This window comes from Paralichthys olivaceus, chromosome 10, assembly GCF_024713975.1.
Source record: "Paralichthys olivaceus isolate ysfri-2021 chromosome 10, ASM2471397v2, whole genome shotgun sequence".
In the NCBI taxonomy this organism is placed as follows: domain Eukaryota; kingdom Metazoa; phylum Chordata; class Actinopteri; order Pleuronectiformes; family Paralichthyidae; genus Paralichthys; species Paralichthys olivaceus.
Window position 1 is genome coordinate 8076843 of NC_091102.1, and position 13829 is coordinate 8090671.

Sequence of the window (13829 nt, forward strand, 5' to 3'; positions counted from 1 at the left end):
TCAAAGTAATGCATTGAAAAGGCTGAAATGATTGAATCCCAGTCATTAAGAAAAAATGCTTGCTGCTTTATTCCCCCTAGTGGACAAAAAGGGTCCAACAGTTTAGGGAACAACCACAGAATAAAATACAAAACGGGTCCTCTATAAATGGAAAATATGAAAATACACTTGCCCTTATGGCTATCAAAAAACATTAAGTACCAGTATATACAGAGGGAGCGATTCTTAGCGACAGACATGGAACACATTACACAAAGCTGGTTCTTCAGTCACATGTTCAAACATTCAGTCACATGCACAACAGCATCATTCAATAACCACACAAATATTCTGCACCTCATCCTGACCTGCACACGCATCTCTTGGTTAGAATTAAAGCAAAGAAACAAACATTTTACCTGCTCCAGTCTAATTGGACTTAAACTGTAGAGACATTACCAAAGTTGTTAATCCACACTGATCAGGGATCAGCTTTGCATTTCTGTGCTTAGTGAACACAGCTGTGTCAAAAAAGGATTGGATTTGATTTCCCGTCAGCGGAGGTGCTAGAGGGCGCTGTAACATGGCCTCCCTCAACTGTCCTTGTCTAGTGTTGTGGTTGCCAAGGTCACTGTAGTGATGGGCTGACCCATGCCATGCATCTGCATGCGAGCCAGTTTCTTTTGTTCACACTCAGTCACCAGGCTGTTGAGCTCAGCAGCACTGTAGCCAATCAGAGTCCTCAGGTCGCACACAAACTTGTAGACGAAGCGCTTGCCCTGCACTTTGCTGATCATGTCCCCGTCATAGTAATACCTGAGTGAAATTTTAAATGTGACAGTCAGAGTAAAATAACACAATGTCAGCATCATCAAGTTGTCATGGTCAGGTCATAGTTGAGAAATGTTTCTTAAACAAGCCACCTACACGCACATACAGAGAGTTAAAGGACATAAATATCAGTTAACTACGGTCGCCAAGATGTCTCACACAAGCACTGTATTAGGGACTTAAGGTTTAGATGTCTCAACCTCTCCTGCAGGGATTTTAAGTCCACTGACTGTATGGAAGAGCAACACAAAGGCACAGATCCCCCTTAAAAAGATAAGACAAAAGACAAACCTGAGAGCTCGGCTGAGTTTCTCATAGTTCATCGTTGGCTTATTCTTGCGTTGGCCCCATTTCTGAGCCACAAGTTCAGGCTGGTTGAGTTTGAACTCGCCCTCCTCTCCCACCCAGGAGATGCAATCTCTTGCATCCTTGTCTGTCAACAGCTCCAGCAAGAACTGCCACAGCTGGATCTGACCGTTGTTACCTGGTAGCAGAAAAACACATAATTCAAGATAAATTAAATACACATAAAAAATAGATGCATTTTCCATAAAAAACACTGCACTGGAGAATTTGGCAAAGTGTTGCAGCAAACAAATATTTTGAAAACGAATTTGCTAATTATTTAGTCAATTAATCAAATGTTTGGTCTTTACTATGACCAACAGTTGTGAATGGGCTGTGGTGTTTATTTCAGACACATTTTTGACAAAATGACTGTAAAATAAATTAAAATTTCATAGGCATTTAATTTTCAACCTGAACCTGCTTTTCAGCTTTTTAAGCTGACTGTGCCGCTGAAGAAAAATGTCACCTGTTTAAATACAAATATCACACAGAGTGAGCTGTGTGTAATACCTGTGCGGTTGCCAGGTGAGCTGCGTTCCTCTCCTCCTGAGATACGTGGAGTTCTGGGACCACGATTCTGCTTCAGTACCTTTATGGCAGTGGGTGTGCTCACCTGAGCCGGGATGATCTGCACAGCTGGATACAGATGCAAAAGTTACAAATGAAAGTCAGTAAATTTTCTTTAGAGCTGCAGCTAAATACTATTTTCATTATCAATGTATTCTGCCAACAAGTTTAATTTCATTAAACAGTCATAAATGCTCATCACAGTTTTCAGGGGCTCATTTCGTCTGGCATCAATGCAAATCAAAACTACACAATTGTTCATCATGTCTGTTAAAAAAATAGTGGCTGATTATCTTTTGATAAAATAATCAGGTCTGGTTTTGAGTCGGTAATAAATCAAATACAAGATTGTCCTTGAAATATTATAGTTTCTTTTATCACCTTGCTTCCCTGTGGGTGAGAAAAAAAGACTGAGTCTGATTTTGATCAGCCAAGATGAATCCAGATCATGCGTGAGACTCTCTAAAAGGAAATTTTCAAATAATAAACTCATACATTTCAGCTGATTTTTCACAGGAACACTTACGTTGATCAATTGTGACTGTGGCGTCTCCTCCAGACTGATCCTGACTTGCCAACACATCTGAAATATAAACAAGGGATAAGTTCATGAGATAAAATTGGCCTTTAAATTAGCTGTTTACTTCTTAACTGTCAAAGAGTAGAACCACACCATCTGACTTACATTTGCGTAGGAGCTCCAGGTGACTCCACAGTATCTCTCCATTAGGCACTTTCTGAAGGAACTCCTCTTGGCTGAAGCCGCAGAGGTCTCTACCTGGGATGTGAATGCTGCCGATTTCCATCTCGTCAATGTTGAATTCCTTCATCACCCAAACAGCCCAGTGGATCACCTGGTCAGCTGACCAGAGCATGGGGTCTGCAGGGAGAGAGAGAAACCTCTTTTTACAAACATCCATCTCTATTTCTCACTACATTTTTTCATCACAGTAAAGGTCTTTATAAAAACGTTCCTCACCATATGGTATGCCCAGACGGACCTGCTCTTTGCGGTAGCCTTCAAGTGCTGCCGCCCAGCGTGTCACCTGTTCTGAGGTCTCATCAGAGAGACCAGACCTGTCCACAGCAATCAGCTGACCCTCCTCGACCAGAGTACTCTCCTCCCCTGCTGCATCTGGATCGATCACCACTTCTACTGTTTCTACTGGCTTCACAATTTCCAAAATGTTCAGCTTCTCCTCACCTGAGGAAAGACGAAACCACAAACAATTAAGCAGCAAGACATCACTGTATAGCTGCTGATCTCTGACATGCTCCATAAGAATTGTGTCAGTGTGGATAAGATGCGTACCTGCTTTGGTTATAATCTGCAGACTGAGCTGCACTGTTCCATCTGTCTTTACTCCCTGATCAAAGAGGCTGTGATCAGGGTGAAGCTAAAAAAGAGGACACAACAGAAGTCAAGAGAGAGACGACTCAGCATACTCTGCCGTGAAAGTGACAACAACCAGGCAACAGAAACACGTGTATCAGATCATGAGGGGATCTTGATATGCTCTGAAATGCACATTTTGGACAGAAGCAGCATACATCACATTACCTGAATATCCTGCAGGCAGATCTCATATGCATCCAGTGGTATTTGGATGCGTGGCTCCAGAAGCTTTTTCAAATTTCCGATGGGCTCATTGATGTCAATGTCTTGCTGAATCAAATCAGATGCAGTGATCGTTTGCTCCTCAACACTACAGAAAAAAAGAAAGAAGGACTGTTAACGTGCAGTAACTGTATGTGCAAGATTCTGCACCTCAAATAACCACTGGCTTACCCTTCCTCCAGGCACGCCTGTTTCTCCCGCTCATCGATCTCGATCTCTATCATCTCTTCTGGTTCACTTTTAGACATTCTGTTTTATGCAGAAAGACAAGCTGTTGGAAAGTAATAAAAGAGATGGTTGACTGCCACTTATCATGACAAACACAAACAATTACACTGTTAATCACACCATAAACAGTGTCTTCAAAACAACAGTCTTCAAATGAAGGAAAGAAAATATTGTGTGACAGAATCAGAGAATGTTATTAATTATACTGATTAAATCAATCACAAATTTATGGACTAACTGATTAATCAAGTAATTGTATCGCTCTGAATTTGAGTGTTTAGGTTGTTGTAACTAGTGTTTTACAGATCGGAGGTTGATCAATTACGTGTTATATCTCATCACTGTGTTTACAGAATGCATTAGAAATATTGAACTTTAGTTGTATTGCTATTCATATTGTGAAATATAAAAATAGAATATATGGCATATAGAAATTAGTGTTGTTATTATTCTGTAGGGGAATTACAATATATATATATATATATATATATATATATATAGCTGTGTTTTACCTCATTCTATACCATTGAGAAAATATGGGAATTGGGAATATAAACCTCAGTTCCAGTGGTCATCATGGGAAACCTACTTCATTACACTATCTTTAAACGAAAACAACTTTGCATGTCTCTTGTTTATAGGCTTATTCGTTGTTCTACTATATTCAGTACTTTACTCTGTATGCTAGTACTATATTGTGTATCATTGCCAAGTGTATTACATTTTATTTTCAGCTTCTTTAATTCTTTGTATCCGTTGTATTGCTACTTGGCTCTATGTGCAATGCCCTTGACATACTGCTGTAACACAATGATTTCCCAATTTGGGATCAATAAAGTGCATCTGTCTATTTGGAAGTCTAGGCAGCAAGAACCACTGAAACCCAAAAAGTTTATTTAATCCATTTCAAAGGATAATTTAATATAGAGTCAACACAGATTGTGGGTTGTACACTGAAGTTTGTGACAGTGAAGTGTGATGTTGTGAATACTCAACACACTGCAGTATTAGTACTAGTATTGACAGTAATAGTATAAAGGCCTCTGAGCCTCGACTCCTCATTGGCTGTGAGGGACAGTTCACTGAGTGCTGCGGCTGCTAACGTTAGCCAACTCGAGGGCGAGGCTCTGGCGTCTAAAGGCCAGACGGTAGGCCATTAGTGAACAAAAACAATCACCACACATAACTGTACATCGCACACACATGTTGGAAAAACACGTTCAGCTGATATTTACACACCGGGCGACACGTGTCACCGCAGTGAAGCTGTTCCGCGGTGAACCAAGTTAGCTTAGATTTAGCGAGCAAATGCTCCACGGGGGCGAGGCAGCCCCGATACACAAGCCCCGCTCCCGACGTGCTAAACAGCGGTTAAACTATCCCATAACAGCGCCGCGCCTCATTACACCGAAACAAATGTCCGCGAAGGCACAATTTAACTCTGTGCGAAGAAAAGTTTTAAAACGGAAATAGAATAAACGGAAACAAAACAGCATAGGGCAAATGGAAAGGAGCCGGAAATCCTGGCTAAGGTTTACAGCGCCGCAAGACTTCCGAGAGCAGCCGCGTCCGATGCAAAGAGGCAACTTAAGCCAGGGAAACTAGCACCGCAGACCGAGTGAGATGTTTCTAACTCACCGGATCGACCTCCAGCTAAACACCACCCGGGACTGAACAGAAGTATGTACCGAAAACAAAAGCAGAGTTTATCGTCTGCGGATGTGAACACGCTGTTTGTGGGTGGACGGTGACGAGCGCTACGGGAGCATTACTGTTAGCATGTTTGGCTAGCGCCGAAGTACCGTAACTAACTTTTTTTTAGTTGTGTTTCTCCTTCTCCTACAACGGGAAGTAGATACTAGTTGCGGGGAGAGGCGTCCGTGTTAGCCTAGCTTTGTTTCTGGGTCGTATGAAGGCGGCCTCGCCCGGCGAAGCTAACTAGGAACCAACGACAGCTAGCTAGCTAGTTAGCTGGCGAGCTACAAAACAGCGGGAAGAGTCCGAGCACGACAAACACGACCACGTACATGAGCACGATTCAGTAGTTTCTCTCCAAACGAACACGCGTGTCTGCGGAAGTATTCATACCTGTTTAAAATCAGGCCCCCAGAGATGAAGGTGTTCAACTGTGGTGGACAAGCAGCCAAATTTCACACAGTCGAGTCGTATCATGCAAGTTATTTGGTGAAGTACAGACACAGTGAGGAGGGCGGAGACTAACTGGCATCACTCAAGTTAAAACTAAAACAAAAAACACTGAGGCTTTCTGGGAACTTTGTCTTTATTCCGACACGCTCTTTGAGTGTTTTACACATTTTCCACCTTTTCTCTGCACAGACGCGTCCAGCAGATTAACTTTTTGTTGTTTTAATTAAGCAGCTCAACATGGTTTCACTTCTGTGTCACCCCACCATTTTAAACTGATTACCCACAATTCAGTTCTCATTAACGCAAACATCCCTTTTTTTATTCCAACAATGAACTAACATGCTGTGAAAACTACACTTGGTTAGTGATTTTTTTTATTGTGTTTAATTCTAAAATAAACCTTCAAATCCAATATCAACAGTCAATTATTTAGAATATGCACATCAGGATGAGGGCGGTCCATGAGGAAGTTATAGGTCTAACATTTCTCATTCTACAGATATATATATTTTCACACAGGCCTCCACAAAACTACTTGGTAAAATGGTATGGGTCCCTCCCACTGTAACTCCCACACAGGCACAGAGGACCTGTGGGCTCCTGAGGGCCCTCAGCAGATTCCTGTTATCTGGTTTTTAATCCACCCATGGTTTATAAACTCTTTTTATTGGTGTTTCCACACATTTCAAACAGCAGTGTCAAACATTGATTTTTTTCCCCAAACCTACATACAAAATAGTGACATGTAGACCACTATTAATAGCAGCTACATACAGGCCAAATATATATATATGTATATACATATGAACATACATATACACATGTATATGATTGTAGTGTGATACATAAAAAGAAAAGGAAAGAGATACCCTCTCCCTACAAAAGCTAGTAAACAAACGGAAAAGAAAAACACCCTTGGTTTCTAATACTAAGGTGAAATGTCTTCGTAAGACTTTGATGGTTACGCGAATGCAGACTATTATTTTTGGTCGCTTTACGCCTTGTAGACTTGTTAAAAACCACTTTGTTTTTTGTTTGCCTTTAAATGCAGGTTCCTGATTTGGTTTAATGCACTGTATCATCCGCTGTTGAATCAACTATCTAATTTTATCAGATGGAGATTCCAGTAACTGCTCATGTGATGCTGTTGTTTTGTTGTATTATATTATATTTGTTATATTAATATTTGTATTTTGATCTTGAAATAAGCAGGTTTATGAAATAAACATATTTTATTTTAAAAAATGGTCTATGTGGCATTTATGAAGAGACAAAATTATTTATAGGTTTATTTTCTTGGTCAAAATGTTGCCCCATTTCAAATATTTAATGGACCATAAAAAGGGGCACAAAAAAATGCTATACTCTATAACACCAATGAATGTGAATAGTAGCAGCCTTTTATTTACCCAGAACTAGTTTAAATATACATATTAAAATCTACAATATTTCAATTATTATTAATTTATAACTGCATTTACTGAATGCTTAAACCAGATTTAATTTTTAGGGTATTTATGGACGCCAAACTGACAAATTATTCTAATGCTAATTACAAAATGTACAGCATGGAAGCGGCTTTTGTTTTGAAAGTTTCACCCAAAGCGGAAGGAAAAGATGTTTAAGAATGCTTCCGGTTCACCTTCAAAATAAAACATTTTATGGCTTTCAGAGTAAAGTAAAGGTAAAGATGAATACGTTTTTCAAAAGTAATTTAATTTCAGCCCATAAAAGACTGAGAGTTGTCCAACTGACAGTTTCTCTCTTAAACCATAATGATTTAATGATAACCCTAAGTCATTGATAAATGTACATTGTAATGAATGATACTTTTCTTATATTTTTAAAGTAAAAATAATATTTTGAGGCTCCGTAGGCTATTGGATGTATTCTTTGATTTGATTTGTGTATTAACCAGTTGAAATAAGTTGTAAAATACATTAACAATTACTTCACATTTCAATTACACTTTTAGAGAGAAATACCTTACTTTTTTGATGCACAATGTCGTTTTGATCACTTTATTCACAACGCAGATTAAGTAAATCGCAGACACTATGCTTAACAATTACTCATTATATAATATTGTACATTAACACATGCTCACTGCAAACCAGTATAACAGTTACTAGCAAGAACTAGACTCTGTACTTGTACATGTTAATTAACTCAAATCATGTGTGAACTTTAGTGTGATAACTTATGTGATGTCACATAATGACTGCGTTAAAAGTGATAATATAACTTTGCAGGTTTTGTCCATGAATCCAAAGTTTGTTGGTACATTTAAGTAAAGATCGTGCTTTCATTCTGAAGGAGTTGAAACGGAAGTCGGGTCGCTGCCGCCGCTGAGTGAACGCAGGCGGCCAAGATGGCAGAGTACCTGGCGTCCATTTTTGGGACAGAGAAAGATAAGTAAGTGTTAAACGTTGATTTAATTGATAGTTTCGCATGTTTTATGTGTTTCTCTTACTCATGCTGCCGGGGACCTGTGTGAATATGTGCGTGGTGTTTGGTTTCTACCGCTGGAAGCGACACGCTGGCTACAGCTAACAGCGCTAGCATGCTAACCTCAGGAAAATACCGCGCCGCCGCCGTTAGCTCCTGTAACATCTGGAGGAGTGTTCGCAACGAGTTCAATTTTTCTGAATGAGTAGACTCACTCACACACTTCAGTTCAAGTCCATGCGACCCAGTTACTACTATCGACCTTTGAGTCAGGCTAAGCTAACGCTAAGTACTTTTTGAGCCCTATCCCCGTCTTTGTTCCAGTGGGAGACACTCGGAGCAGCAGAGCGACCTCGTCACGTTATGAAGATTAAACTAGTTCCTGATCTCTACATCTACTTCAAACCCAATAAACCTAAAGTAACACGTGAGATCAGGTGTTCATCCACCGCCTGGGATGTCCTGCAACATCCTTGTACTACTACTCACTACTATTTAAACTCATGGTGTATCAGTGTCCGCTCCTTCCAACATGTCTTCTCTCCGAGTCTTCATTCATTCAGTGCAACACTAAATGTTTGAAGGGTCAAAAAGATTAAATATGTTGCTCTAGTCAGTTTTCATTTTCAGTCATTGTTGGTTGATAACAGAAAATAATACATACAATACTTTTTTGAATGAATGATTTCCTGAAGATTATTGACAAAGGTTGGATTTCACAAATTAATCTTAAAAGTGTTCTGTACATTATATTCCACAAGCGTTGTTTCATAAATTAAAATCAACTGGACTTGTTTGTATGTACACAGTGGGAACAGTATGAATAAGAATGCCCTATTTAATAATTCAGGTTTATTGTAAAACAATGAGAGGAATTGTAATTGGAAAAAAATAAGCGTACATACACATTGAGTGGGGATTTTACTCAATATTTAAGAAATTGCTTATTTGCGGAGAAAACTTACAGCTTGAAAATAAGCGTGTTAACATTAAGAAAGAAAATTTGGGTGTTAACATTATAATAGAGAACAATGTCAGAACTCAGGGATGACCAAGGCTGCAAGCTCCCACAAATCATTGCATTTGAGACCATAGTGTAAAGTTAACTTTCCACAGTTTGTTTCACTTGCAGCTGTAGTCAGGGGAAATTGTAGTTACGTGTTAAAAACTGGCACAAGATGTAGTTTTAAGTCTCATGAAAAGAGTTTAGTTGAATGTTTACCTCTTCTCCTCATCATATTTTCTCCTTCCTCAGGGTCAACTGCTCTTTTTATTTTAAAATTGGTGCCTGTCGACATGGAGACCGCTGCTCCAGATTGCACAATAAGCCAACTTTCAGCCAGGTAACACTGTCACACTGTCTTTAACCTTAAAAGTGATTATTGCTATATATTAGTAATAACTTGGTATCAATAAACCTTTTAAACTTTATTTTTCTATTATCTAATGGAACGTATGAGTTGGTTTAGGGTGGATAGGATAACTACCACTGTTTTAGTGTCAGGGTTTTACAAACACTGATTTATTGGAACTAGTTGCATGTTTGTATTTCAAACATATTACTCAGTGTTGTTTTAGAATCCTGCTTTCTTTCTAGGTTTTCAAAAATAATCATGGTGACCTTGTTTTTTTCTGTTACTGTTTCCAAAACATCATCCATAATAATAATTGAAAACTGTCTGATCCAATCATAGATAAAAAATCACAGCATGTTTTCAGTATCCAGTGACTTTGCCTTTTAAGAAATGATTCCATTGGGGATGTTTGTTCAGTTTACAAACACAGAGAGAGTTTTGGTTAACAAGCTGTACACTGAATGATGATACATTGATTCTGTCTTCTGACTTAAGCCTTGTGAACAAGTAGTATTAAAATAAAGCAATAATATCAGTGGTGTTGTAATTAAGATTGCTTTGTCTTCAAACATTATACACTAATAAACACAGTGGAGTGGGATGTTGCTCCTGGACAGAACGTCATTGATCATGTCTTGTTCTGTACTTGTATTTACACTCCACCTAAATATCTTAGTCAGTCTCATTTCATTATTGGATTTTGACAGTTTTCCACATCCTGTGCACCTAAAAATGTGTATTTTTGTGTTTCAGACGATTGCCCTCCTGAACATCTACAGGAACCCCCAAAACAGTGCCCAGTCTGCTGATGGTCTGACCTGTAAGTGTTTCAACCCACGACGTAGCTTTGTGACTATAACTTCTCACTCCTTCCAGCCTTCTCTGGCTTTACCAATGCATCAGTTATTTTAATTTTCAGAGGGGAGTTCTGGGCAGCCCTTCAGAGGAGAACATGGCTGTTGCCTCAAATGTTGAAAACAATGTCTCTTCTTTGACTTTGTCTTTTGGAGATCACAGAAATTCCACACTTTAATATTCACTGAACCAGATATTTGATGCCCGAACTTCAACATGTCCCTGAAGAGACCTCCCGCCACTCAGTGTAGTCGTTTACCTGTTGAAAAAACTGCACATCCTGTCCAGAATTAGATTATCTCAGTTTGTGTAACATTTAATCCATGTCTATTGATTTGTCTCTCTTATAACCACCAGGTGCCATCAGTGACATGGAGATGCAGGAGCACTATGATGAGTTTTTTGAGGTAATTCATGTCATTCTAAAGGTTTTCTCATCTAGTGTCGCTCTTTCTCAAACCATGAACACATCACTTTAAAAGTTATTACGAGAAAATATATATTAAAGGGCAATTTTGCAAATGTGAAGTTTTGTTTTATCTGAGCCCTAATTTTTTTTTAGAGAAGTAGCATCTTTGTGTAGTGTAAACAAAATAAGTTTTCTTCCACAGTCAGATAAAGGTAAAGAAATTAAGGTCAAACATCCAGATCAATGAATTCTTCTCCTGCAACCCAAACAATGCAACTGTGGGGTTACTGAACAACATCAAAAAGGTGGCAACAAAACTAATGTTACTGCAGAAAGTGAACATTTCCTAAAATCTCAAGCAGTTCCTTTTATGGACGAACTCGTCATTGCAGTGAAACCAATAACATTTTATGTAATTTCTCTCTTCATCCTTTCAGGAAGTCTTTGCAGAGATGGAAGAAAAATATGGAGAAGTGGAGGAGATGAACGTATGTGACAACCTCGGGGACCACCTAGTTGGAAATGTGTATGTGAAGGTGAGTATCAGGCCTAAAAGCAAAAGAAGTCACCATTACTGCTTTTATCTTGTATACAGAGACTGTGATGTGTCTCGATGGTCTTTTTATATTTGTAGTTCCGTTATGAGGAGGACGCTGAGAAGGCTGTGATTGACCTGAATAACCGGTGGTTTAACGGGCAGCCCATCCATGCTGAGCTCTCTCCCGTCACAGACTTCAGAGAAGCTTGCTGTCGCCAGTACGAGATGGGGTGAGTGCTCCGAGCTGAGGTCGAGGTCGTAGACTGTTTTAGAAGTTAATTTAAAAAGGAAAAGTTTGTGTGATATGTTTAAATTTTTCCTGCTGGATGGAGCAGTGACTATGTAGAAAAGCACCGGTGATCTTGTTTAACCTTTTTTTATAAAGCTTCTGTTGATCGAGTGTCTTTCTATGTTCTCTATGTCAGGATATATAAGCTTGTCTTGTAGCCGCTGTATGAACTTGTTTGCTGTTGATGTTATTATACCTCAAATGTGAATCTTCTTTCATGACGTCCTTTTTGAATTTGTCCTCTCCACAGGGAATGTACTCGTGGTGGCTTCTGTAACTTCATGCACCTGAAGCCCATCTCACGTGAACTGAGGAGAGAGCTCTACGGGCGCCGGAGGAAGGGGTAGACACTTACTCATTACCTTTACAGAGACACTGAGGTCTACCCACCTGTTCAATTAATGTCATTGTGCTTATAATCTACACTTCTGCTCTTCCACAGCCGTCATCGGTCTCGGTCCCGATCTAGAGAGAGACGATCTCGCTCCAGAGACAGAGACAGAGGTCGGGGAGGTGGAGGCGGAGGCGGAGGTGGAGGTGGAGGCGGAGGTGGCCGTGACCACGAGAGGCGTCGCTCCAGAGACAGAGAGCGTTCAGGACGATTCTGAACCTCCAGCCATGACTACTTGTCCTTCCTTCCCCGTATCAGTTTTTTTTTTAAGTTTGTACCCTCCAAGATGTATTCTAGGACTAACAGACAGGTACACGCTCATGAAGCTGTGACAGCATTGACAGCCTTGTTTTTTTCTTGATTTCACCTGATTAAATTGAACATTTTTACTTAACGTGGCTCATATGAGTATTTCTTATTATCACATCACTTAAATCTCAGAAACATTCCTGAGCTGTATTGAAATACAGAAAGAACTGAATGTACACCAACAATTTAAAAACCTAATCAGCAGTTTATTAAATTCATGTTCAGAAATTCCTCTTCTGAAAAAGAAAACCTCATCAAATGTTATTTCTCTCATGTCCTGGCCTTTTTGCAATATCTCAGTTGACCACAGGGAGGCAGAGTTATTACAGCATAGACACGAGCAGAGCATTGACAGGATGATACTGAAACACACTGTTTTATATTCATTGAGCATTAAGGCCACGCTGCCTTCTCTCACTTATTCATTTATTATACATTTAATGCATTTACTTACTTTTAATACAATACATCTTAGCATATACTGAGAGTTACACAGAACTTTATATATATAATGTGAAAACTGATCAAAGAGGCAAAAACAATTAGTCTGTTCCCACATGACACAGCTGTCTATATATATCTCTTATCTTTGTGGACAATGATTTTACATTATGGTTAGAGAGAAAATTCTGCATAAGGCCGCACTCACATCATAGTATGAACTCATGTAAACTGATCATTTGAACATTTCTGAAAGTCGTTTTTGTGTAGATGTCATACGTCTGTGGCTTTAATTGATTCTCAGGTTGTTGACTCATATAAAATATAAAAAAATCTGTGATTGAGTTTTCTTTACTCCACAGATGTCTACTTGTATTAGTTTTTAATTTATCTCTTTCTTTTAAATCTTCCTGTTTTTATGTTTCAGAATATTTGTCAATTTGCATGATACTGAGAAATCATGCATGTGGGAGATTTTAAAGTGAGATTATGTGACAATTGGAAAAGAGAAGAATAATATGATCTTTTTACAAATTTAAATGCACAACTTGTCACATAATATATAAGTTTAGTGAAACATTCATCAAGCATGTATTAAATAGCTGAAATAATATCATTGATTTTTATTATCGCTTCCATCAGGTCCATTGGCTTGGACTGTTCAATAATTCGCCCTAATTCATTAAAACATCTCGTAACGAGCCACATTAAAAGTGTAGAAGTGAGATTCTCCAACAGTTCAGATTGATATCGTCATCCTCGTCTGTTTCACCCAATCAGAAACGCCCTGTGGCTCTTCTGTGAAAGAATGTGTTTCTCACTACTCCGTCATTCCTGACAAAGGGGGGGAAAGGGAAAACGTTTCAAATGATCTGTCAGCTCCGATGTCACTGAATATTGACTTCGCATGGAAGTGACACCCACTGAGCTGAACTGGAAACTGTAACCATCAACTCCATTATTAAACAGGGCCGCTGTGAGGGGGGGGCAAACCAGTCATAGCTCAACAAATATAACAGCAGATGGAAAACCACAGATAATCACTGTGTCCTTGACTGAAGGATGTTTTGCATGT

At 39.2% G+C, this 13829-nt stretch overlaps 2 protein-coding genes across 5 annotated transcripts; one reads left to right on the plus strand and one right to left on the minus strand.

The window, feature by feature from the left end:
* Window positions 1-45: 45 nt before the first annotated feature.
* Window positions 46-5797, minus strand: gabpa (GA binding protein transcription factor subunit alpha). Of its 4 annotated transcripts, none has more exons than XM_020089895.2 (10): window positions 5660-5797; window positions 3515-3592; window positions 3287-3431; window positions 3038-3122; window positions 2705-2929; window positions 2411-2605; window positions 2252-2308; window positions 1669-1794; window positions 1102-1294; window positions 46-795 (listed from the first exon to the last, which is right to left on the minus strand). In XM_020089895.2, the coding sequence occupies exons 2-10, from the start codon at window positions 3589-3591 to the stop codon at window positions 573-575; spliced, it is 1326 nt and encodes a 441-aa protein (XP_019945454.1). In that variant the 5' UTR covers window position 3592; window positions 5660-5797; the 3' UTR covers window positions 46-572. The 4 variants fall into 4 exon arrangements, with proteins under 4 accessions (XP_019945454.1, XP_019945453.1, XP_069389405.1 ...); XM_020089894.2 differs by having other exon boundaries at window positions 3515-3614; XM_069533304.1 differs by lacking the exon at window positions 5660-5797 and adding an exon at window positions 5210-5339 and having other exon boundaries at window positions 3515-3614.
* Window positions 5111-12398, plus strand: u2af1 (U2 small nuclear RNA auxiliary factor 1). Its single transcript, XM_020089899.2, has 9 exons — window positions 5111-5251; window positions 8036-8134; window positions 9423-9510; window positions 10276-10342; window positions 10735-10784; window positions 11224-11322; window positions 11421-11554; window positions 11864-11956; window positions 12056-12398. The coding sequence occupies exons 2-9, from the start codon at window positions 8091-8093 to the stop codon at window positions 12219-12221; spliced, it is 741 nt and encodes a 246-aa protein (XP_019945458.1). The 5' UTR covers window positions 5111-5251; window positions 8036-8090; the 3' UTR covers window positions 12222-12398.
* The last annotated feature ends 1431 nt before the right edge of the window (window positions 12399-13829 follow it).